Source organism: Zootoca vivipara, chromosome 3, assembly GCF_965207765.1.
Source record: "Zootoca vivipara chromosome 3, rZooViv2.hap1.1, whole genome shotgun sequence".
NCBI classification, from domain to species: domain Eukaryota; kingdom Metazoa; phylum Chordata; class Lepidosauria; order Squamata; family Lacertidae; genus Zootoca; species Zootoca vivipara.
In genome coordinates, this window is record NC_142586.1 from 102,358,067 (window position 1) to 102,383,426 (window position 25,360).

At 45.0% G+C, this 25,360-nt stretch overlaps 2 protein-coding genes across 2 annotated transcripts in view; both read right to left on the reverse strand.

The window, feature by feature from the left end:
• RRP36 (ribosomal RNA processing 36) overlaps positions 1-15,981 on the reverse strand; it is a 36,253-nt gene extending 20,272 nt beyond the window's left edge. The window contains exons 1-2 of the mRNA XM_035111137.3: positions 15,461-15,981; positions 10,777-11,255 (exon numbers count right to left, since the gene is read on the reverse strand). Of these exons, the coding sequence (XP_034967028.2) occupies positions 10,777-11,212 (436 nt within the window). The 5' untranslated portion in view covers positions 11,213-11,255; positions 15,461-15,981. The remainder of the gene's footprint in view (positions 1-10,776; positions 11,256-15,460) is intronic.
• The window catches only part of LOC118083077 (uncharacterized), a 31,004-nt gene continuing 21,598 nt past the window's right edge, over positions 15,955-25,360 (reverse strand). Inside the window, exons 6-10 of the mRNA XM_060273055.2 lie at positions 24,302-24,554; positions 23,402-23,511; positions 21,905-22,052; positions 18,098-19,065; positions 15,955-16,437 (exon numbers count right to left, since the gene is read on the reverse strand). Of these exons, the coding sequence (XP_060129038.1) occupies positions 16,406-16,437; positions 18,098-19,065; positions 21,905-22,052; positions 23,402-23,511; positions 24,302-24,554 (1,511 nt within the window). The 3' untranslated portion in view covers positions 15,955-16,405. The remainder of the gene's footprint in view (positions 16,438-18,097; positions 19,066-21,904; positions 22,053-23,401; positions 23,512-24,301; positions 24,555-25,360) is intronic.

A 25,360-nucleotide genomic window follows, 5' to 3' on the forward strand; every position in this document is an offset into this window, starting at 1 on the left:
ATGGTAGAACGCTTATATGCTTGCTTTGAAGTAGCTTCCTTTAATGTTTGTGCCTACCTTGATGTGGTAGCCATTCCTTGCCTCTTCCCCGAAAAGAGAGGAAATGGACTGACTTATTATAGAACATTTCTGAAGGGATTATGGATTTGCCGTTAACACTCCAGCTAATTCACTCAAAATATGTGTGGGGTGACTAATAGCCATGTAATGACTGTGATGCGAAATAAGCGTCAGCCTTGCTGTTGTTAGCATCTGTCTATCTCAGGAGACTATGGAGGTGTGTGTGTGTGTTTGGGGGTCAAACCATTGGAGAGTTACAGCACCTGATACTAGAGACTTGATAGGTGAGAGACATGTTCTGTTGCAGCTGGGGCAGATGAAGGCATCCGATTCTGCTGCTGCAAATGCGCCACGGCATTTCTTTTCTCTGCATTCCTCCCAGCAGTCCTTTCTCCTCTGCTCACTACTGTGGATGCATGACACTGTCTGTCTGTCTCCAGGCACTACGGTTGCCGGCAAGGGATTCCCACACAGCAGGGTTGATGCTATTAGCCTTTGTGTCTCGTTTGCAGACATCTTTGCTCATAGCAACGAAGCAAACTAGGTGAGCAGTACAGTAAATTATAATGTGGGCAGATTCAGAACCACACACAATGGTAAGGAGAATCTAAATGCTCAAAAGTTAATGGATGCTAAATTATCTGTGACAGTTCTTGGGGGGTGGGAATTAGAGATCTACAGCCGTCTGGTAAATAAAACTCTCTTTGATAGAAGTCACAAAAAGACAAAGAATTGTATGCACAAGACAGGGAATGAAAAATAAAAATTGAAAACCTATGCCATTATACAAATAAATGGCACATTCCTCAGGCTGATCTCCGGTTCAATTCTCGCTGTTTAAAACTAATTAAAGGGGAAAAGACAAATGACGACAGGCATGTGGGAAGAGATTAGAGGTGTTTAGCTTAGTGAGGAAATGAAGGTTTCACCACATAGATGGGAAGGAAGAGGGAGGAGGAGGAGGAGGAGTTTGGAATTGATATCCTGCTTTATCACTACCCGAAGGAGTCTCAAAGCGGCTAACATTCTCCTTTCCCTTCCTCCCCCACAACAAACACTCTGTGAGATGGGTGGGGCTGAGAGACTTCAAAGAAGTGTGACTAGCCCAAGGTCACCCAGCAGCTGCATGTGGAAGAGCGGAGACACGAACCCGGTTCACCAGATTACGAGTCTACCGTTCTTAACCACTACACCACACAGGAAAAGAGGGCAAGTCAAGCACTCTGATTTAACATCAAAATATTAAGAAATGTTCAGAGAAAACAGAATGGAAAATTAAAACTTGAAACCACACCCCTACATGTTACACAGTGTACCATAAAATATTCCCCCAGAAAAGCTGTTCTTTTGCCCCTGCGGTAGCCCTGATCACAGTCATGCACACCCCATTCACAATATGAGGCAAGCACTTACCAAATGAACAGCCCCTCTTCATCGCCTTACTTTTGAAGGTAGGAGCCCCCCCAGAGAGGCACCTTGGCTGCAGGTCTTTGCAAACAGGCAGAATGATATGGGAAACACCCAGGTCCCAAGACTTTTTAAAGGGATTAGTAGGGACCCAGGTGGCGCTGTGGTTAAACCACTGAGCCTAGGGCTTGCTGATCAGAAGGTCGGCGGTTCGAATCCCTGTGACGGGGTGAGCTCCTGTTGCTTGGTCCCAGCTCCTGCCAACCTAGCAGTTCGAAAGCACGTCAAAATGCAAGTAGATAAATAGGAACCGCTATAGTGGGAAGGTAAACGGCGTTTCCATGTGCTGCTCTGGTTTGCCAGAAGCGGCTTTGTCATGCTGGCCACATGACCTGGAAGCTATACGCCGGCTCCCTCGGCCAATAATTCGAGATGAGCGCGCAACCCCAGAGTCGGTCACGACTGGACCTAATGGTCAGGGGTCCCTTTACCTTTACCTTTACTGGCACTCTTAATTGTACCTGAAGTATTTTGGCTCAGTTGGTGGCATTGCGGAAGTCGTCCAACATGCACATCTTAAAACCCATCACAAGGCTCAATCAACAGAGGTCCGATTCTGACAGATATATTAAGAAATTGGGAGCCTGTGTGGTGCAACAGTTAAGAGTGTCGGGACATGGGCCTGAGAGACGAGGGTTCAAATCCCCACTTGGCCATGAAGCTCACTAAACGACCTTGGGCTAGTCACCGTCTTTCAGCCTAATGTACCGTACCTCGCAGGGTTGCTGTGTGGACGAAATGGGAGAACCTCGAGGTCTTTGGAGGAAAAGACAGTATAGAAATGTTAAGAAGTAAATAAAATAAACAAATCCCATTTTTAAATGTCAGGAATGCCACGTGTCATGCTTTCGGAAAGAAGACTTTCATTGGAATTGCAAGGTTCGGAAGGAACTTGGAGAAACAACTGCACAACAAGGTGATGTTTTCTCCATGCAGCTTCCTGCTTTCTAAAAAAACATGAAGTCCACTACATAAGATATGCAGTGCAAGCGTTTTCACTTATCCACGAATCAGGAAGTCTATGGGGACCACTTTTTCTCAGACAGAAACCACGTTTGAAGCAGCCCTCAGGCTCAAAGGAAAGGGCACTAGCCTCCGTGTATTCTTGGGCTGACCTGCTCCAGCAATTTCTAATGCATAGCACAGTTTTGTGGAAGCTATTAGGTTGCAGTCAGCTGTGACTTATTTTCTATTTAATGCATTGTATATCAAAAGAATGTAAACCCCCTTGTCTGCTTCATGCTTTTATTCTCCCTTTTCTTCATTTTCCTCCTTAGCAGAGGCTTTCTCCCACTCTATTTGCGGTACATCTTCGTCCTCCTCTGCTTCACCCATTCCTCCTACTTTCTGATCTCTACTTTGCTCTCTTGCTTCATGCGTTCTCCTTTGATCCCACAAGTTGCTGATACTGGCTTCCCTCACTCAGGTTGGTATCTTGCAGTGGGTTTGGACTGCTACAGCCCCGATCAGCCCCAGCTGGCATGGGCTGATGGGAGGTTTAATCCAAAACAGCTGGAGGATACCAGGTTCGGGTCAGCTGCCATACACCCTCAAAGCTCTTCTCACTCATCGGTCATTGATCTGTTTCCTTTCATGGTTGAAGGTCTTCTCCTAGCATTAAACACAGCAGCCGGCTTTTGAGATGACACACACAGTGCCTGTGTAGAAGAACTGAGTGAATCACAACTGTCCAGAACCTTTGAAGGGCAAGACAAGATGCCTAGTCAGGAGCTGTCCTGAAGCGGTGGTTTTCTTGACACATGCTCTCCCCCCCCCCCCAATGATCAGAACATTACAAGTTGAAGGGAAAGGACAAGATGACTATTTGAAGCAACAACAAAAAAAGGAAGCAACTGGAGTATCTTGCTTAATCACTTCAAATTCTGACCTTTCGCTAAAGGTTGTTTGACGTGCAATACAGATTTGATAAATACATCAGTAAAAGAGGAGGCTGATGCAGTGAATATAAGGAGGGACGTCCTGGATCAAACCAAAGGTCTATATCCAGACCAGCATTCAGTTAACACTGAATGAGAAGCCCGTAATCAGGATGAGGGGAAAACAGGAGTTTCCCATTGGTGGTATCCAGCAACTGGCATTCAGCGGTGTACTGATTTGCTTCTGTGTTATCATTTAATATGTTATGTTATTAGAATCAGAGAAGTGTAGAGCTGAAAGGGAACCCAAGGGTCATTGCAGCCCAACTCCTTGCAATGCAGGAATCTCAAATAAAGCATCCATGGCTGATGGCCATTTGACCTCTGCTCAAAAACCTCCATGAAGGAGAGTCTACCCTTTCCTGAGGAAATCTGTTCCACTGTCAAACAGCTCTTAATACTGTCAGAATGTTCTTCCTATTGTTTAGTCAGAATCTCATTTCTTGTCATTTGAATCCATTGGTTCAGGTCCTATCCGCTGGGGCAGCAGAAAATGAGCTTGTTCCATCTTCCATGTGATAGCCCTCTAGATCTTTGAAGATGGCTATCAAAGCAACTTTCAGTCTCCTTTTCTCCAGGCTAAACATACCCAACTCTCTCCCCCGTTCCTCATAAGGCTTGGCTTCCAGGCCCTTTTATCATCTCAGTCACTCTGCTCTGCTCACATTCCAGCTTGTCAAGAGCCTTCTTAAACTGTGGCGCCCAGAACTGAACACCGTACTCCAGGTGAGATCTGACCAAGGCAGAATAGAGCAGTACTATTACGTCCCTTGATCTGGACACTATATTTCTGTTAATGCAGCCTAGTATAGCATTCACTTTTTTTTGCTGCTGCATCACACACTGTTGACTCTTGTCCTTTATTTAAAGGCTTGATATACCACTTAAAGATCAAAACTTTCAAGCAGTTTACATAAAATCTAAATTAAAAACACCAATAAAATCATGTGTTAAATATAAGTTGACCTAATTTTTACCAAAATTTAGGTAAAAGTTTCTTCATTTTTAATCAAAAATTAAAATGTATAACGCTGCAAGTTATATAGTCATCATGACTATTATTTATTAAGTTTCTTACCTGCCCTTTACCACAAGGTCCAATGACAGCTTACAATAAATAAAAGCACAACAAAATTAAAACTACTGTAGAAACAAAAGCTCATAATTTCAAAACAGAAATTTAATACAGTGGTACCTCTACTTTCGAATAACTCTACTTACGAACAGAGCTCCATCCGCCATCTTGGGTGCAGTTTAGATAGGATTTTTTCTACTTACGAATTTTTAGATAGGGTTGCTTCTACTTACGATTTTTTTCTCCCAATGCATTCCTATGGGATTCGACTTACAATTTTTTTCGACTCACAAATGTGCGTTCGGAACACATTAAATTCGTAAGTAGAGGTACCACTGTACAACTCTGGTAACCATGGGCAACAGTATCCTTCATGAAGTCCATCTAATTCCATTTTAAAGTGATCCAAGCTGGAGGCCATCACAGCATATTGTAAAATCCATAGTTTGGGGGTAGAGGGTCAGCCTGCTCTTTGATGCAAGAAAGGACAAGACCACAAATATCAAAACCAGGTTCTACCCAAGGGTAATGGGAAAGCCCAGTCTAGCACGGACTGGATGCCATACATGTTCAGCCAGAGCAAAAGTCAGGCTCACCAGCTGGGTCTGCCTGAAATACAGGTACTGCCAAACTGTCTAGCAATGCAATATTGCTTAACATATTAAGGCTGGAATCCCAAGAATATGTTATTATTGGTGACTAAGTCCTATTCAAGTCAATAGGCCTGCTTACACGCTCACACTGTACGACTGCATAGCTAATAAAACCCAAGGATATTAAGGTATTTTATTGCTTTAACTACATGGATGAACACGCAAGGCACTTTGCGGAATAGCAAAAAAGATGTACCGACTGTTGCGTAATTTGGAGGAAGTCAATTTGTCTAATGGCAACATTCGCCAATGGAAATCTACTTTTCTCCAGAAAAACCAATTAAAATTTGATTATTCAAACCAGGGCTTTTAGCTCATTAGCATATTTTTTAAGTGTTAATTTAAACAATCCACCCCACTTACTGCCTGCAAAGTTCTGAGCAGAAAACACTAGATACTCTCTGCAGAGTTCGGAAGAATGCACTGTGAGTGTGTCAATTCCATTTCATTCACATTTGCAAAAGTTTCCCCATAGAAGCTGGGATGCGGGCGGGGAAGTAGGTCCCATTCAGATTCAGCTCAAACCATGGTTGAGTAGCTTTCCGAAGCTTGTCTCCGTTGGCAGCTCCATCTATTCCTCCTCACTGAAGTCTCTTTTTGCAAATCACTGAGCTGAATTCACTCCCGATAATTCATTTTTATTTGTATTATTAAGTCTCATCCCACGCCTTTCCCTCTCTTCCTCTCATCACCGGCATTTGCCTAATATAGATTGAAATCTCTCGGAAGCACGAGGCAGTATTAAAGCACTACATAACCACAATAATATAAAATTGTGATAAAAACCTCCAGATTCTCTTTATAGCCCTCATGATAATGGAGGCCTTTCCTTGGGCTTTGAATTCTGGGAATATATATATATATATATATATATATATATATATATATATATGTGTGTGTGTGTGTGTGTGTGTGTGTGTGTGTGTGTGTGTACGTTAAAAATGCAGGCAACCCAAATTCAAAACACTACTGCATATGTCATAATTCCGCTGTCTTTTCTGTCTCTTTGCAATGCTTTCAACATATTTATGACTCTTAGTTCTCTCCTTCTACAACTATCCTTCATCCAAATAGCAACCCGTTGTCATACAAGCCAACTGTGTGCGACTAGGATGCTACAAGAAAGACAAGGAAACGGCAGGCTGGACACCTCGGCTGCCAGTCCATGCTTTTTAGGGACCACCAAACCAGTCAAAATGCCAAGGAGACTGCTCTCACAAAGAGGACCACAGCCAGGTTCTCCCATCTCCGCCGACACAGGCTAATAGCCAACGTTAAAGGTAAAGGGACCCCTGACCATTAGGTTCAGTCGTGACCGACACTGGGGTTGCAGCGCCCATCTCGCATTATTGGCCGAGGGAGCCGGCGTACAGCTTCCAGGTCATGTGGCCAGCATGACAAAGCCGCTTCTGGCGAACCAGAGCAGAACACGGAAACACTGTTTACCTTCCCACCTATTTATCTACTTGCACTTTGAGGTGCTTTCAAACTTCTAGATGGGCAGGAGCAGGGACCGAGCAATGGCAGCTCACCCCGTCACGGGGATTCGAACCGCCGACCTTCTGATCGGCAAGCCCTAGACTCTGTGGTTTAACCCATAGTGCCACCTGCGTCCCTCATTACTCATGATCAAAACTTCTGGAACTACCGTACGTGAAATTTCATTGCTTCACTTCTTCAGCTCCATCGCCGTCAACGGTCCGAAGGTCTCCTCCCACCCCTGACACACAACTGCACCATTTCTCCTTTCTTGATGCCCTGAATGCCTTCAGGGTGTCTTTCCTCAGGAAAACCCCCTTAGCCCTCATTATTTAAATAAATAGAAGAGTCCCTCCTGAAACAAAGCCAAATCAATCAACCTAAATGCGCATTCTTCCATTTTGCCCCACGTGTGATGCCCCCAGATTTAGAAACTAAAGGCTAGGCCCCAAATGGCCCCTTAAACCTGGGTTGCGGTCACCACAAGAGAATGTCTGTTCGCCAAGGGATTGGACTAGATGACCCTCGGGGTCCCTTCCAATGCTGCACTTCTTCAATTCTATAAATCTATTATCTCAACTGCATTGTTTGTGTGCAGCTTGCTGTTACAACAATTCACTTGCCCCAGTACGCAAGGAGGAACACACACAATGGAAATGGTATTAGTTATGGACTAAGCCTGTTTTTAAACTGCGGTTGCCAACCTGGCACCCAGAAATCTCCTCGTAGTCACAACTGGACCCATGCCAGAAGCAAAACGCGCCTGGCGCCTGGCTAATTTCTAACACTGGCAGCCCCTCAACATAAAATTTAGATTTTAAGAGGACTTGTTTGTGTGCGCAAGCTACCGCACACCCACTGATGGTACTATGTAAATTAAATAAACTAGCCACACCAGAATGCCCAAGAAGTAGCCTTTGTCTCTGCTATATGGCCAACAAACTACATCTGTTTTTAGCTGCCTGTTCATAAAAGATTAGAGAAGCAGCACTGGCTTTGCACATAAACCTTTCTTCATCCATCTTTCCACGTTTTTCCTGACCTGCATTTGATATTAAATTAAATGCATTTAAAATTAATTTGTTCCCAATGATTTATTCCCTGCAAAAGAATAGCTGTATGTGGCTGTGTTTTGTGCCACCACCTAGCTACCTATTATTTGTATGCCAATTGATTATGTTCTCACCACCTTCTGTTTTCATATTTGAATTTCATTAGTGCTCTTTGCTCCCTCTTCTAGATTCATTTATTATGCTAAATGAGACCTAATCCGCGTCCCTGGTGAACTCATTAGACACTTTCCCAATTAACCACACTGCTATTTATAATTGTGCTTTGTTTGTGGTACATCAGCCGTTTTTTAATTCATGTAAAAGCATCACTCTCAGTGTTGCCAATTCTCAACATTTTTCAAATTAAGATTCTTGAGATAACTGCATTTTCTCCCAGGCAGCAACTCTGTACCCATTTACTTCTGAGTAGACGTGTATTGGACTCCACTGTCAGAGATATGGTTCTTGGAAGCACATCAGTATAAAAACAATCTGTTTTAATTTGAATAAATTTCTAGCCTTCACAAGATTAATATAGCAATGGTTGTCTGACTTTAGAAGAGTGAGAAGGTAAGACAACACCTACCACTACCAAATATAATTTAAATATGTTTAAGGTGCACAATTCTCAGTCGGTTCCATGATTTAGGAAGGAAGGAAGACAAGATTCTGATAGCTTGGATTTCACAACTTTCTGTGGCTTGGGAAGATATAATCAGTCTCAAGTCTTAAGAGCAAATCTTGTTTTTCTGCATTGAAACAAGAATTCCAAAGCTGACTTTAAAGGCTGCCTTAGGAAATCTCACTCAATGATTTTATAAATATCATATCACATTGCTTATTGCATTTAAGAAGCATCTTTTCAAAACAGAAAAACATGTTTTGAGTGGCTCATTTGTTCTTTATTAGAGCTTCCGGCTGCTTCTGGCTGACAGTTCCACAATGCCCTTATAAGCTCTTTCTGTGGAGTAGACCAAACCATAATTTTGGCTGAAGGCTTGAGCACACATTTAGAACTCTAGAGTACAGTCAATTCTCAGCAGATATGACAAAGAGAGGAAATCTACAGAATTACCACGAGGCAAACTTGGCTTTCAAGTAGTAACTAAACTGATTTATTACAAGGATCAGTTGCTTACTGCAGCAGTCAACATGACTCACAAAAAATGCTCATTTTCAGCACCCAACGTTTGTTTCCTAATCCTCTTTTACTCCTCAAGCTCCCTCTTCTTTGAATTTGCTACACTTGCACCAACTCTTGGGGAGGGCACCAACGCACATTTACATATTTCAGGTTTGAAACTAGTGGCAAACAATTTTAGAACCATTGCAGAGATCAAACAAGGAACAAATTAGCACTGCCATAATATAGTATTTTGAACTTTCAAAAAAATCCACAACGTTCTTTGAGCTTCTTTAATCTGCTGTCAGGACAGCGTAAAGGAAAACAGATCACCCAAATCTGAACTCAGCTGGTGAGGCTAACAAAGTGCCTTTTTAGACCTACTCCCCTTTCTCCATGAGCAAATACAAACATCCAACCAGAAGACTAACCTGCATTACAAAGAGACAACCGAGGCAATGGCACCACTGACTGGGTGCAATCTGTGAGCTGCTATAGGGCAGCAGACAAGTGTATAGCTTCCAGTGAGCAATTGTTACCTTGGTGAATGTAGACAAGCCACTGTTTCTCCAGCCTGCATTTCCCCATCCTTAGACTTCAACAGGGGGAGGATAACACAGCTTTGTTTTAGGGCTGGGCGATATCTGGTTTTCAATATTGCGATATACCATCAGCTAAACATCTCAACATATCAATATATCACGATATCTGGGATTAACTCCTGCCGCCGCCAGGCCTCACAGGCCGCCAGTGATTCTGCCGCCACCACTGGGCCTTTTTAAGGCTGTTGCCACTACTGCCTGTGAGGTCCCTGCTGTTTCTGCCACCACCGCTTCTGTCGCCGAGCGAGCCTGCTGGCAATCTGGCAGTCCCAGATTATTTGTATTCACCATGACTCAGCACCGTACTTTGGGTTGTTCTGAATACCACAATTTGGAAGCCAAGCCCAAAACCTAAAGTCCTGTTTGGATGCATTTTGGCTTGCCTAATGATGAAACTGACTATGCAGTGATTGATAATAATGACATTTATTCGTTTTAGAGCCCTAAGTAGTAGCAGTTGCCAAGTAGTAGCCTGTTTGCCTCTGCACAGTTCCATCCTTATTGGTGATGTTTAGCCAGTGATATATCGCAATGTTGAAAACCAGGTATCAACTAGCCCTCACACACATTGTGATTCACAATATATTGCCAGGTCAAATATTATGAAACAGATATCATGATGTGAACTTCAAACCGGTTTTGGATAATATATCAATATATCACCTATCCCAGGAGTCCCCAAACTTCGGCCCTCCAGATGTTTTGGACTACAATTCCCATCTTCCCCGGCCACTGGTCCTGTTAGCTAAGGATCATGGGAGTTGTAGGCCAAAACATCTGGAGGGCCGCAGTTTGGGGATGCCTGACCTAGCCCTACTTTGCCTGATCAGCTGTTGTGACGAATAACCATCATTGTTTTTAGTGGTTTGGCTACCATGTGGCATTTATGCAGCCCTTAAAAACAATAGGCTATTCCATATCTCAACACAACTTTTTGGATTGCAATAACATGTTTCCACTAAATAGGATGCAAGAGATTACTCAGCTGACAGTCCCAACGTCTTTGGTTTCTGAGCAACAGAATATACAGAAATGCAGAGTATGACACAGAAAGGGACACTCTCAGATATTTTCCTGCTTTCAGAGGCAGCACGAAGCACGTGACACACCTGACGATAAGGCAATTATGTAGGACGGTTAGGTGATAAAGAGAGCAGTGTCAAGGAGCACATTTGAATGGTGGCTATAATGCATATTAATGGTTACACGCCCACCTCTAAGGCGGTTAATTAGAAGCAGAAGACACCAGAGAAAGAAAAGCTCAAAACGGCTGATGGGTGACACAAAGATGCACTATTTATTGAATTTTTCCAAGCATCAACGTTTACCTTTTGTTAAATCAGTCTTTGAAGAAGGCTGGCTTGCTGTTTCTTCAGGGCCTTTGCTACTGCTTTCTGAGGCATCGCTGCCAGTTTCGTCGCCATCGTCGTCTTCACTGCATGTATAATCGCTGTCATCACTCTCACTCTCTGCTCCCTCATTTTCACTGTCATCCGACTCCTCGTCTTCAGATTCCTGGCCAGGAGAATTCGCTTCAGGCAAGAGCTTTGGTCTCTTGGCATCTTCGGGACTCCCCACAGTGCTGCCTCCTGTACTGCTCAAACCTTGCAGAGGTCGCTTCTGAGCCAACAGCGTTGCATTTAGGATGTTGAGCTGCCTGCTGTCCTCGGACGTCTGTAATGCTGGATTCCTGCTGTCCTTACCAGAGGGGGGACTCTTCTTTCTGGCATTGCCCCCACCTTTATTCCCACGCAGCTGCTTCATAAGGCTTTTGGTTTGGGGATGCTTCCAAGTCACTAGACTCGAGCTGAAAGAGAAACTACTGTTAGCTCTCCACCGCATCACAGTTTAAGTTGCCACAGAAACTGGGACTGACCATTTGTTGGCTAGCAGGCCAACTCGTGCACAGTTCAGGGCAAGAAACAGCTGCACCAAAAGCTAATTTACAAAGCTGGAGGATTGTCGTAGTCTCTGAGGCTATGGCACTGTGTGCATATGGGGCAGGTTTATAGGGTTGATATATATCTTTTGCTACAAGCCCACAACGGAATTGTGGTGCTTAGGTTCTTACAGAAAATACAGAGGTGTGTGTCCCTGTTTATATTGTGATGTTCTAATGAACTGGCAGTAAAAGCATCTAGCTACTCATTAGGCCTCTAAATAGATGCTGCCTCGTTTGGTGCTTTACAAAGTTGGGTGCCTATATCTGCTCTAAAGAGATGACCCACTAAAATGATTATATTCCTTGGAATTAAATGCAATGGAATAGAAACTACCATTAGAGGCTTTGAGGAAAATTCCTACTCCGTTTTGTCCAGGGCTCCTGATGTCCTCAAAATTCTGCACAGGAAAAGCCTTTGATAATGCAACATACTAGGTTTAATCCTAAAACATTCTGCGGGGGGTGACCCAGGACTTACAATGCAGTCCTATACATGTTTATTTGGACATAACTTCAGTACAATATACGGCCATGGAAAAAGAGTAATCTAGTCGTTCTTTAGCAGTTCATGGACGGCAAATAGCAAAAAGCCACAGGAGGACATCTGGCACCTTAAAGATTAACATTTTTGGCACAATTTTTTGAGACCTGGACCCCAGAACCTTTTGCAGCAACTAGCATAGATACTCAGTTGGTTCCTTTGCAGCAGAGATGGAGAACCTTTGACCCTCCAGGTGTTCTTGGACTGCAGCTCCCATCATCCCTGCTCACTGGTAATTCTGGTTGCAATCCAACTTCATTTGGAGTGCCATAGGTTCCCCATCACTGTTTCATATCTTTTTTTTCAGCTCTACCTGATCCAAGTGGGGAGGGGAAACTCAGTCTATGTGCTTGCTTCCCAAATGGCTGGTGTTTGGGGGGGACGAGGGACACACAAATCCAGACTAATCCCATGATCCATTTACATATTTAGTTAAGCAATATTTTTTTCTCAGTTATCTCCTGCCACTCCTCTGTCCTGGAACCTACATGATTTAATTTTTTATATTTTTCCCCAGTTTTTAAATAAATGTATTAAAATTTCGATTCAAGATTACAATCACTACAAAAGAAAATAACCCATTTTTGAACCCATCACCACCCTCCACCCTACATGATTTTAATATGGTCTCCCCTCTAGGCACTGACCAGGCCCAGAATTGCTTAGCTTTAGCAAGATGATGGCCTCATGTGTCTTTGCACCATACCTCCAAAACTTGACTCATAACTGCATGCAGGGCCAGTTAGCCTTTTTCTGTTGAAGTCTATTTTCCAGAGGGAAGCTGAGGAAGAGCATTTGCTCTGCACCTGTTTCCCACCCTGCCCATATTCAGATGTCCTTAAAAGTGGATCACGGGGTGGTCCTAGAGCAATAAAATTCTAGTAGACCAATTCACAGTAGACAGTTGCATGGCTATGTATTCCATATTTGGAAAAGGTATACAGTACTAATGTTTATCGGACGTGGGGAGCAAAGCAATGGAGCAAGAGTGTCATCTCCATCCTGCACCAGACCCTGGACCTGATGGATTTTAAGGTAAAGGTAAAGGGACCCCACAACTAGGTCCAGTCGTGACCGACTCTGGAGTTGCGGCACTCATCTCGCATTATTGGCTGAGGGAGCCGGCATACAGCTTCTGGGTCATGTGGCCAGCATGACAAAGCCGCTTCTGGCGAACTAGAGCAGCACACGGAAACGCCGTTTACCTTCCCGCTGTAGCGGTACCTATTTATCTACTTGCACTTTGACGTGCTTTTGAACTGCTAGGTTGGCAGGAGCTGGGACCGAGCAACAGGAGCTCACCCCATCACGGGGATTCAAACCGCCGACCTTCTGATCGGCAAGCCCTAGGCTCAGTGGTTTAACCCACAGCGCCACCCGTGTCCCAAAATCCCTGATGGATTTTGGTCTGATTCAAAAAGGCAACTCTCATATTATTTGTTGTTCACTCACTGCATTCCACACAGCTAAGATGTGGGGTGTTTTATGAGACAGAAATGTGGCACACAGAAGCAAGAGACCCTTTTAAATTGCTTATGAAAGTGTGGGTTGGAGTAGAACTACGAGGAGGGCAATAAAGGATGTCCCTTCTTCAAGTCACAAAGACACTGGATCAAATATACAATGTTTTAAGGGTGCAAGATAGAGAGATGCCCTAGAAAACGGATTTTGTAACTTTACTACCAGACAGAAATCAAAAGGTAAGCTTTATAGCCAATAGCAATTAACAGTTAAACTGTATTGCTAACCTGTTATGTGGCTAATAAAGGAATAGAGCTAGTACCGCACCTGTAAGAAAGTGTCAAATCTAATGTACATGGTGTTGTCTTTGGATTTTTAGCAAGCATACTGTTCAGATCTTCCACTCATTCAAAATGCAGTGGTCAGGGCTAGAGGTGACATTTGGAGTGGTGCGAAAATGCAGCCCCCTTTCTCATGCGGTGCAAATGACTTAAGGGGACCAATAACTGAAATAAATCTAAAGGGGAGACAGAGCTGGGTGCCATGAGCACATCAATGACAGCAAATCTCAGAACTCTAGATGACCTCTCACTTAGTGGTTTAATGTAGCTTGAAAAACAGTTTAAGGGTGAAGTGAGATATATGTCATTAGTGTTCCTTCTGCAATAAGTTATAGATCCATGTAAGGGAATCTATTCTGTGAAGCGCATGGTAAGAAAACCACAGCTGGATTGGACAGTCTAATACGAAGGGTGTGTGGGGTGGTTATTGTTTTGTTGCTCTTTTTTTTACTATCATTTGTGCTTCTATCTTGTGTTTTTATATTGTGAACTGTCCTGAGATCTTTTGATGAAGGGCAGTATATAAATCAAATGAATAAACAAACAATGAATAAATAACCACTAGCACATCTCTGGGTGACGTGCAGTAGATCACAAAGGATCTACTTGTGCTTGATGAAGCAGATCCTAACAACAACAACAATAATAATAATAATATTATAATAATTTATTATTTATACCCTGCCCATCTGGCTGGGCCTCCCCAGCCACAATACCTTTCTTCCCCCACCCCACCCCACCCCACCCCATGCTGGTAAAACAAGTTAAGTGCTGATAAGAGGCTGGGGGAAGAGAACCAAGGCTGGATTTTGTGTGGAAGGAATGTGAGCTGATTTCTGACACTAAAAACAAATTCCAGGACTGAGAAACAGCCAGAGGTGTCCTGATCATTACTTCTAAGCCGCCCAGAGTGGCTGGTGAGACCTGGCCAGATGGGCGGGGTATAAATAATATATTATTATTATTATTATTATTATTATTATCATTATTATTATTATTACGAACACCACACTTTCTAGGCAACTGTTCTGCACATGGCTCCAGCAGACAGATCTCAGGGTTCTAGCAAAAAGAAAGGGCCAGGAGGAGTAATCCTCCCGTTGTCCACTCCCTGGACTGAACACTTAGTATTCCAGAGATAGACTGCCTCTGCCCCTGGAGGTTCCTTGTAGCTTTGACAGCCCTTCTCACCTGCCTGCCACAAAAAAGCAGTTAAGTCACCCGGCGCAAGGGTGTTTTTTGGGGCCGCCCCACAGCTCTAGAACCCATTGCGGACTGGCGACCAGGTTAACTTGGGACCAACAGGCCCCTTGGGAAAGCTTGGGAAACCCACCTGCCCCGTTGGCCTTTCGTATCACGGGGTTTCCATTCTGCTATTTTCACCGTGTTCTCTCACCGTTGGTGGGTTGCTATTTATCGTTACACTCCGCTGCTCGTTGTTTTCGGACCGGGTGTTTTGTTTTTATTACCGCTGGGGGTGTTTTAAAATTCGCAATAAACTGCTTGCAACTGCATGCCCCCCCCAACTGTATTTCATCGCGAGTTTTCAGCTCTTAAAAAGGCAACATATAAGTCGGTAGAACATGACCAAACTCTTAATCCCGGGGCAAAATAAATAAATAAATTTCTGCAATGGCAAGGCGCTGGACTAGATGGCCCTCGTGCGGCCCCTTCCCAACTCTACGATTCTATAAAACGGGGGGAAATAGATATATGAATGAACCGACCTGCAGTCCTGTTGGGCACGTGGCAGGCAAGGGGCTTTCCTCCACCGCTTCCCCCCTCCACCTTGAGCTTACAAGGCCCCAACAAACCCCGCTCTCTGGTCACCGGTCCTTCCCGCCTTGCACAGTGCCTCGGGGGTGTGCGGGGCGTTGCGGGGTCAGGGCTCGAGGAGGTTGGAAGGAGGGGGAGGACGGGCCGCAAACCCGGAAGAGGAAGATCGCGCGAGCAGCAGCTGCAGCCGGGCCGGAGCTCCACCTGCCGCTGACGCGCCGCCTCCGTTCCACGCCCCCCGCCTCCGCCAGGCCTCGCTCGGCTGCTCCCAGCGCCACTAGAGCCCCGCTTGCAGGCCACGGCACCACAGCGCTTTCCCGTTTCCTGGCAACGGGAGAGGATAGCGTCACAAAGGGCGGGACGCGCATGCGCGCGGCGAGGCGAGGCGTCGCGCGGCCCGCCTTCCCTATGGCGTCACGAATAAACCAACGAGAGAACAAAAGGCCTAGTGAAGTTTTTTCTTTTATTTTTTGATAAGCGCGCTGCAGCGCCCCCTAGAGGGCAGTCGCATTCCTTGTGTCGCCATAGCTTGTCCTCCACTGTCCACATCAGAAGGTGGTTGAGCCCCCACTGGCAGTGGGGGGGGGGGGGAATGGCTTGGTCACTTTCTTATGTGGTCTCATGCCTCAGGCCAGTCCCATTCTCCACAGACACTCCAAATTTTCCTGTTTTCCAGGATTTTCAGGAGCCGTCCTAGGTTTCTGATTTGATCCCAAAATGTCCCACTTCTCCTTAGGACGCCCCTATTTCCATTGCAGAAATACTGGGAGGGTATGGCAAGACATCCCCATTTCACTGGAGAAATGTTGAAGGATAGGTCTCCACCGCCAGGTTATCTATCTGCCAACACGGGCTCTCATTTCTAAAAGTCAATCTCGGGGGCAACCAGGACACATTCAGCAGAACATGGCCTCTTCTGGAAAGACACCTGCAGGAAGGAAGGATGCAGCAGTTAAGAGAGAAGAAATGCTGTGGTGCACCCGCAGCAGCACAACTGGACACCTTCATTTGCCCCAGCTGCAACAAAACATGTCTCTCCTGTATTGGTCTCTACAGCCACAGCAGGCACCATACGCTCCTTCATTGTCCCCTGAGACAGGCAGGTGCCAACAACAGCCTTTTCCGCATCACAGTCATTACAGCTTTCCAACATATTGACTTCACCCCCAAAGGTGCATGTGCCCCTCCATTGTGTCCCAAGAGAGAAAGCAACAACAACAAGGAGGGACATTGTTCAGATTAGATGGGGTGGAAGCTCGTGTGCCCTTTATTTTCATATATAGGAACTCTGGCCTACTGCAATTCCCACTTGTTGGCTGTGCTAGCTAGGAGTGATGGAGCCAACTCTGCTTCAGCTACTGTGTTTAGGAAGCTGTAGCAGACATGATTTGGCTATAAATTGGGGGCAGGTGAGTCAAGGGCTGTGGCTTGTAAATAAGTAAGAATAGAAGAGCCTGGTTGCTGGATCTGACCAAAGGCCCCCGGCATCTACCCCAGCATCCTGTTCTCGGAGTGGCCTGCATTGTGGTGTTCCCTCCCAGCAATTCATCACGCTGACTACTTCTTGGTTATGGACTGATATATATATTATTTTGAAGTTGATGATTTGTAAATTTTGGGTGACATTCTAACCACTGATAATAATACATTTACTACATTTATTAGCCACGTGTTGCAGCTGTATTTGAGCAGATTATTCTTATTGCAACACAGGGGTATGTGAAAGCAAGGCCTGGCTGTAACAACACTCTTGTTACCTGCCTTTTTCCAGCAACTGGTATTATCTATTTATTTCTATTTATTACTTATTCAAAGCATGCTGTTCACTAGAGGTAGAACATAGCCATTGTGGCTACCATAGTAGCCTTATCCTCCTTGAACGTGGCAAATCCTCTTTTAAAGCCAGTCATGGTTTGCAGGTCATCATGCCAGGGTTGTATAAATATTTTTAGATATATACCCTGTTTTAAGGCCACTCCAGACATTATGGAGGTCCTACTTCTAGCATGAAGACAGTACTGGCCATTTTTATTCCAGCCAGGAAAACTCTCCACAAACCCTTCATCTCAGTATGAATTCATATGGGCCAACCATGCAGTAGCTGCTATAAAGTTTATGGAGAGATGGTTGTAAACTCCAGACAGGCAATGCTTCTCAGTGGTTTGGGGCATTGTAATTTTAGTCTTGCCATATGACTGGACACTGAAAATTTCGCATGTTGAATGCCACCACAACAAAAACATTCAAAGCAGCAGCTGTGTAGTTTATTATTCCACCCTGCATCAAACCTGAGTTGAGGTGAATTCAGGATTGTACTGGCCACAGTTACTTTATTTCAGAGATGCTAGAATACGGTCCTTCAGACTAATAAAGACAAATTCTTGGGGTGCACTATTTAACCCAATATAATTGGTCTTTATCAAGATGTCCCTGGACTCTAGCTCCCACATGCCCCAGCCAGCTTAATGAATGGTCAGGGATGATGGGAGCTGTAGTCCAGGAAAATCTGGAGGGGTATGGGTTATGCACCCCCGCTTTATTGGTTCTTTATAAACTGTAACATTATGTTGAAGAAGGGTAAGCAGTACCTTGCTGAAATACAGTATGGAATCTCCCATCCCACTGGGAGTCAGGCACATGGGTATTGGGTGATGCAGAGGAAGACAACGAATGCAAGAAGAGGCACTGCTCAAGGCAAGGAGTTACGTCTGTTTGAGGAGCCTGGGTTAAGGAAGCCCGTGGCTCAGCATTTAATGCATGAAAACTGCTTTCTGACCCAAGCTCAGAAGTGAGCGGGTTTAAGTTGTTTGGTTCTAGGAAGCTGTTTAAGATGCTGGCGATGACATCTTCATCCACAGAGAGTTCCTCGGGGAAATCTAGAGCTCCATTAGTCCCCAAACCCTGCCTTGGTATCACGTGAGTGTCCTCAGCAGACTGTCTGGGCCACAAGGAAATGCCAGGAGACTTCTGAGGTGCTTGCTTTGCGTATTGAGAGAAGATTTCAGCCAGGGAGTGGATTTGTCCAGCCAGCATGCGGATGGCCCATCTGTCTGGGTCAGGGCTTGTACCTGTTGTTGGGAACATGCCTGTGGATGGCCCTCCTTCAAATAATGGAGAAATGTCTACAGGAGGGCTGCTGTCGGGGGGGAGTGCATTTCCAGGGGAGCAGAGGACATAAGGGTTCATGGAGGGCAGCCTTTTGGCATTGTCTAGGCTGGAGAGACTTTTGGGCCCACCTGCCGGAAAGAATGGAAGTCCCGTTTCTTGAGGCGGCTGCAGGGTGCCTGCCTCAGCCCTCATGTTAGGGAGAGGGATGTTGGTTGGAAACAGTGACTGGAGGGCAGAAGGAAGCATCTTTTCTTCACATGCCTCAAGCAGCTGAGAGGGGTTGAACTCATCCATGGCTGCCACTGGTTCTTGAGGGAAGAAACTGGCTTCGTTCAGCTCTGTCATCTGCTGCTGTATTTCTCCAGAATTGCATTGAAGATTTGGGATAGCTGGGGAAACAGCTCCATGCTGTGGGTCTTGGTTCCGGAGATAGAGGGCTTCTTCCTCCCTATGCAAGGATACAAAAAAGTGTGCATTGAAATAAGTGCTGGGTGCCATCATACCAACAGGAAGGTTACTGACACAGGCACTCAAACCGGACTTGGTCCTCCCATGCCACTGTGTAGCATAATCAAAGTATTGTGAGAGCACAAGGGAATGACAAGCATGAGGACATTTGCACAGAGGGTTCAGGAATGCCTTTGAGGCTAGAATTTGCAAATATTGCTAACGTAGTACAGAAAGCAGAAGATGTCGTTTGCAACACCAATGTATGTTGGAGCCGATTCAGATTTGCAGACAGTAAATTCGGGAAGGGGGAGATGAAGGGTTAAACAAGATCCACAGATGTTCCTCTTTCCTAGCTCTTTCCATCAAGGCTGCCTCCAGATCTTTTTTGCGGGGGGCGGGGGGGGATGTGATTTAAGTGCATACAGAAAATTTAGGTTTGTACAATTAAAATGCTCTGCTGCCCTAGCACAGCGAATCCACTTTGAAAAGGGGGGGAAATGACTTTTTGTAGTTAGGAAAGTGACATGGAGATGCACTGAAAAGTGGAAGATGAATGAATGATTCTCAGGAAGATATATAAACACCCTGCAAGCAAACCAGGATGAATGCTCAATAAAGCCTAGATATAACCAAACCTCTGCATCAGCTTTGTGCAAGCAAATCAGGATAAATGCTCAATAAGCAGGTTGTCTGGAGGAGCCCTTTTTTCATCTTTTGTTGTATGCTACAAGTGGAAATGCAGTTGACTTTTCAAACTACTATCCTTGCTGCTGCAACTGCTTTTCCTTTATGTGTACATCCAACTATATTCTGTCCATTGCATTCCATCAGCGCAGGGAAGGGAAAGCACAAGTTGCCTTAACAGCAATTTAAAAACAACCCAAAGACATTATTTCAGCAATCTTTTTAAAAGTCAAATGATGTAATATGTTCTAAAGCACTATGCCCCAATTATTTTCAAGAAAACCTCTTTAAAATGAGGGCATGTATCCAACTACTAAGTAATATCAGAACGAATCCATTCAAATCCATGGATTTAACTTTAGTCACACCCATTAATTACAATGGGTCTAACCTGTTGTGAGTCAGTTGAGTACAACCCTGTATTATATTATAATTATAATAATAATTTATTATTTATACCCTGCCCATCTGGCTGGGTTTCCCCAGCCACTCTGGGTGGCTTCCAACAGAATATTAAAATGCAATAGTATATTAAACATTAAAAGCTTCCCTAAACAGGGCTGCCTTCAGGTGTCTTCTAAAAGTCTGGTAGTTGTTTTTCTCTTTGATATCTGGTGTGAGGGCGTTCCACAGGGCGGGTGCCACTACCAAGAAGGCCCTCTGCCTGGTTCCCTGTAACTTGGCTTCTTAGTGAGGGAACCGCCAGAAGGCCCTCGGCACTGGACCTCAGTGTCTGGGAATAATGATGGGGTGGAGACGCTCCTTCAGGTATACTGGACCGAGGCCGTTTAGGTAGGGCTTTAAAGGTCAGCACCAACACTTTGAATTGTGCTTGGAAGCGTACTGGGAGCCAATGTAGGTCTTTCAACACCGGTGTTATGTGGTCTCGGCGGCCACTCCCAGTCACCAGTCTAGCTGCTGCATTCTGGGTTAGTTGTAGTTTCTGGGTCACCTTCAAAGGTAGCCCCACATAGAGCGTATTGCAGTAGTCCAAGCGAGAGATAACTAGAGCATGCACCACTCTGGCGAGACGGTCTGTGGGCGGGTAGGGTCTCAGCCTGCGTACCAGATGGAGCTGATAAACAGCTGCCCTGGACAGCTCTTATGGCAAAGAAGACATAAACTGTGCTACTGTTCTGCATTATTTTTTCAAAGCTAGATTATGAGAAAAGTTGGAAGAGCCGTGGGGAGAAGAGGACAGCAATGACTGGGTCCCCATCTCATGGTCATGCAATGCGTTTTATGTGGAGCTGTGCTTGAGATTGCTCTGGAGGCTGCAACTGGTGCGCAAGACAAACCACTGCCAGCATATATATCACCTTCCTTGTGGGATTTGCACTGGCTTCCAAGCTGCTACTCGGTGAAATTCAAGGTGTTGGTGCTAACATATAAGGTCTATACAGGACCAGGTTCCTAGAGAAGTTGCCTTATCTCTTATATACCCAGTAGGTCACAACAATCTGGGGGGGGAGTTTTTCCTGCAAGTTCCAGAGATCTCAGAAGCCCTCTCCAAAGTAACCTAGAGCAGGGCGCTTTTAGTGTGACTGCCACAGTTCTGTGGAATAGCATTCCTGTCGAAATATGGCAGGCACCTACCACCTGTGCTTTCTGGAAATGAAGGAAGACATTTTTGTTCCAACTGGCTTTCCCAGCTGGATGAATGGGTCTTGGCCGGGTCTATTTTGTTTTAGTTTAGTTTTAAATGTGTTTATTATACATCAGATTGAGACAATGATGTAGAATGCAAATAATAATTCACAGAATCATAGAATCGTAGAGTTGGAAAGGACCCCCAAAGGTCATCTAGTCTTACCCCCTGCAATGCAGGAATCTCAGCTAAAGCATCCATGAAAGATGGCCACCCAACCTCTGCCTATAAACCTCCAAGGAAGGAGGCCCCGCAACCTCCCAAGGGAACCCTATCCACTACCGCAGGCATGTCAAACCTGCAGCCCTCCAGATGTTTTGGACTACAATTCCCATCTTCCCCCCAACCACTGGTCCTGCTAGCTAGGGATCATGGGAGTTGTAGGCCAAAACATCTGGAGGGCCGCAGGTTTGACATCCCTGCGACTACCAGATAATTTAGAATGAAGGAAGCACCTTAGTTTGGAATTGCCCTCAAATATTACCTATGCTGGGAATGTCTTTACCTGAGGATGTGGTTGCTGCAAGTGATCAGCTCTCCTCCCTTTCCATTCTCCCTTATCGCAAGAACTCGCACCCAAACCCAGCTCAGGTCCTTGCAGAGCAGACGGACCACCGTGTGCCGAATGTGTCTCCCAGAATCGTGCACTGAAACTGCAAAAATAAGAAATGGTTATGGGCACATAGAATGCCTGGTAACTGGAAGAACATGAGTCAACTGTGTTGTTCTATATTGACAAGTTTATAAAGCAGTTATGTCAACTTAATCCCGAGTCCCAAAGGCCAGCTGAAACAAGTAAGCCAGTGGTGGGGAACCTCTGTTCCGCGGACCCAATAAGAATATAAGAAGAACTCTGCTGGATCGGGGCAGTGACCCATCAAGTCCAACATCCTGTTCTCACAGTGGTCAATCTTATGACTGGGAAACCTGCAAGCAGGACAACAGCAGCCTCCCCTGCATTTCCCGGTAATCGGCATTCAGAAGCATTCTGTGTCCAACATTGGAGGTAGAATCATATAGCCATCAGGATTGGCAAACAATTGATAGCCTTATTTTCCATGACTTTATCTAATCCTCTTTTAAAGCCATTCAACTCTGGCAGAGGCTGGATTGCTACCTATCACAGGTACATTGTCTGAGATTTGCTGCCAGTACAGTGGTGCCTCGCTAGACGAAATTAATTCGTTCCACGGGTCTTTTCTTATAGTGAAAAATTCGTCTAGAGAATTCCATAGGAATGCACTTAAATTTTTTTAAAAATTTTTTGCCCGTAGGAATGCATTAATTGAATTTCAATGCATTCCTATGGGAAACTGCGATTCGCTAGACAAATTTTTCGTAAAACACATTCGTCTAGCGAGGCAACCTCCGCTCAAAAAATCCTTTCGTTAAGCGGAAATTTCGTTAAGCAGGGCATTCGTTAAGTGAGGCACCACTGTATCGGGATTACATTACCCTTGCAGTCTCTTAAAACTAAGGTGGCTAGCTGCATAACAATCCACACCTGAATTCCCCTCTTCTACAAAAGTATTGTACATGCAGGCACCCTGTCCTCCCCTCCCACTTAGTCATGCTGGCCACATGACCTGGAAACTATACGCCGGCTCCCTCGGCCAATAATGCGAGATGAGCGCGCAACCCCAGAGTCGGTCACGACTGGACCTAATGGTCAGGGGTCCCTTTACCTTTTATAATCTATACACCACTCTGCAAGTTAGGCCAGCTGTTTCACCAAATCATAGATGAGAGCTGAGTCTAAAAAAATTAGTGGCCAGCTTGCTTAATACTATGCTGTGAGTTCATGGTTGTACAGAGCACTCCAATGGTGCAAGCCTACGGATGTTTACTTAGACATAGGCCCCACTGTTTTCAGTAGGGTTTACTTCCATAGGGATGTGCATAGGAATGCTCCCAGGATTCTCTGAGTGATGCCATGACTGCTAAAGAGGTGTGGATGTTGTTTCTATCTTCCTAGCCATTCTGTCTCAGGCACAACACTCACTCAGAGTCCTGTGAATCTCTGCAGCTCTTCCAATATCTTCAGAATGCAGGAGACCGTACCAAGACTGTCCAACCAGCTCTTCCTTTTGATAACCAAGATGGTAAATAACGCTTGAGGGGGCGAAAACAGTGAAGAGTTCAATCAATACTATGGTATCTCCGTCATGAAGTGGGCAAGAAAGCACAATAGGCAACAACTGAACTTTTGTGGCAAGCAAACACCACTGCCTAAAATAGGATTTCTAACTTATTTGTTTACTGGTCTCTGCTCCTGTGCTTATAAGTGTGATTCTGCCCACCCCCGGCCCCCAAAAGCTCTGGCAGCAGTTTATTTCCATGAAAAATCTTCACCTGCTAATGATTGCAGATCAAAACACAGGAACACAGGGCAAGTTTTATTTTCTGGTCATTTGGCAACTATCCGTTTGTAGAATGCTGTCGCTGTGTGATGCATCTCTCGCCATCACTATTGACCAGGCATCCCCAAACTGCGGCCTTCCAGATGTTTTGGCCTACAACTCCCATGATCCCTAGCTAACAGGATCAGTGGTCGGGGAAGATGGGAATTGTAGTCTAAAACATCTGGAGGGCCAAAGTTTGGGGATGCTTGCTATTGACTTTCAGGAACAATTGAAAAACATTCCCTTTACCCAGGTGTTTGATGCCTGGAAGCTGCTGCTCCAAGCAACCCTGAAATCAATAGCTGATAGAATGTTTTTAACTGGTCTTATGCTTCAAAAATGTGAGGTGGTTTTTTTTATTGATGTGGGTTTTTTTATTGATGCCACCCTGAGTTCCTTTGGTTTCGGGAGGAAGGGCAGGATATAAATTGAATAAATTATATCATAAATAATAACCAGACTGGCCCTACTAAACTGCTCAAATAGTGGATTTTTCTTACTTTTCAGTCATCTCCACGATCTTCATATCCAGTGTGTGCTGGCTCTGGAATGAGGAGTCCTTGGAAGCCCCATCTACATCTTCTGACAGGTGTGTGACAGGAGTACAGAAGGCAACAAAGGTCAAGGCAGGAGAGGAGGACGTCGACTGCGGGTTGAGCATGAGGAATCTGCCACGCACAGCCATCAAACGGTTCCTTCCATACCTCACCCGAAAGGCTCTCAAAGTGCGCATTTCAGCGATGAACTCAATTTCTGCAGCAATTAAAATATAAATAAACTAGGATGCTTAAAGCTCAGAGGCAGATTGAGGTTTGTGAGGGCTGATACTAGGTAGGAACTTAGAGGCGCTCCTCCGATTCCTTTTTGCGATAAGTACACCAACACAAAACTCAATCTCTGTGTAACCCGGTTTTAAATCCAGCTCCGTGGTCTAATACAGGGGTGGGTGATCTGTGGCTATAGATGTTCCTGGACTACAACTCCCATCCTCCTTTGCTATTGGTCTTGCTAGTTAGGGGTGATGGGAACTCTAGTCCATCAACATCTGGAAGGTCCCACATTCACTCTCCCTAGTCTAACAAGACGAAAGAAAATGACTTGTCACCCAATTCCATGTTGTTTGTCTGGAGAAGATGCCTTTTACTCCCAGGCTGCAGTTAGAGTTAAGAACACCTAAAGCAAGATTGGACAACCTGTGGCACAGCAGATACTGATGGACTACAACTCCCATAGCCTCTGACATACTGGCTGGGGCTGATGGGAACTGGAGTTCAGGAACATCTGAAGTGTTTCCCCAACCCCTGTCCTAAATGAATAACTTTTCTTGTTTTAACTTTCCAAGTATGCAAGTACAGTAATTTGCTGGTGCCTTTCTTTGAGTGCCCCAGAAGTGAGGTGGGTCGTGGAGACCAGCTGTGACTGACTGTTTATAGAACTTCCTCCTCAACAAGGAGGATGTTATTTTTCAGATTCCAGGTTAAGCTTGGGTGTTGTTCACCCAAGGTTTTTAGATGTGCTGGCTGATTTGAATTGAACTCAGTATTCTGTTGTTCTATTGT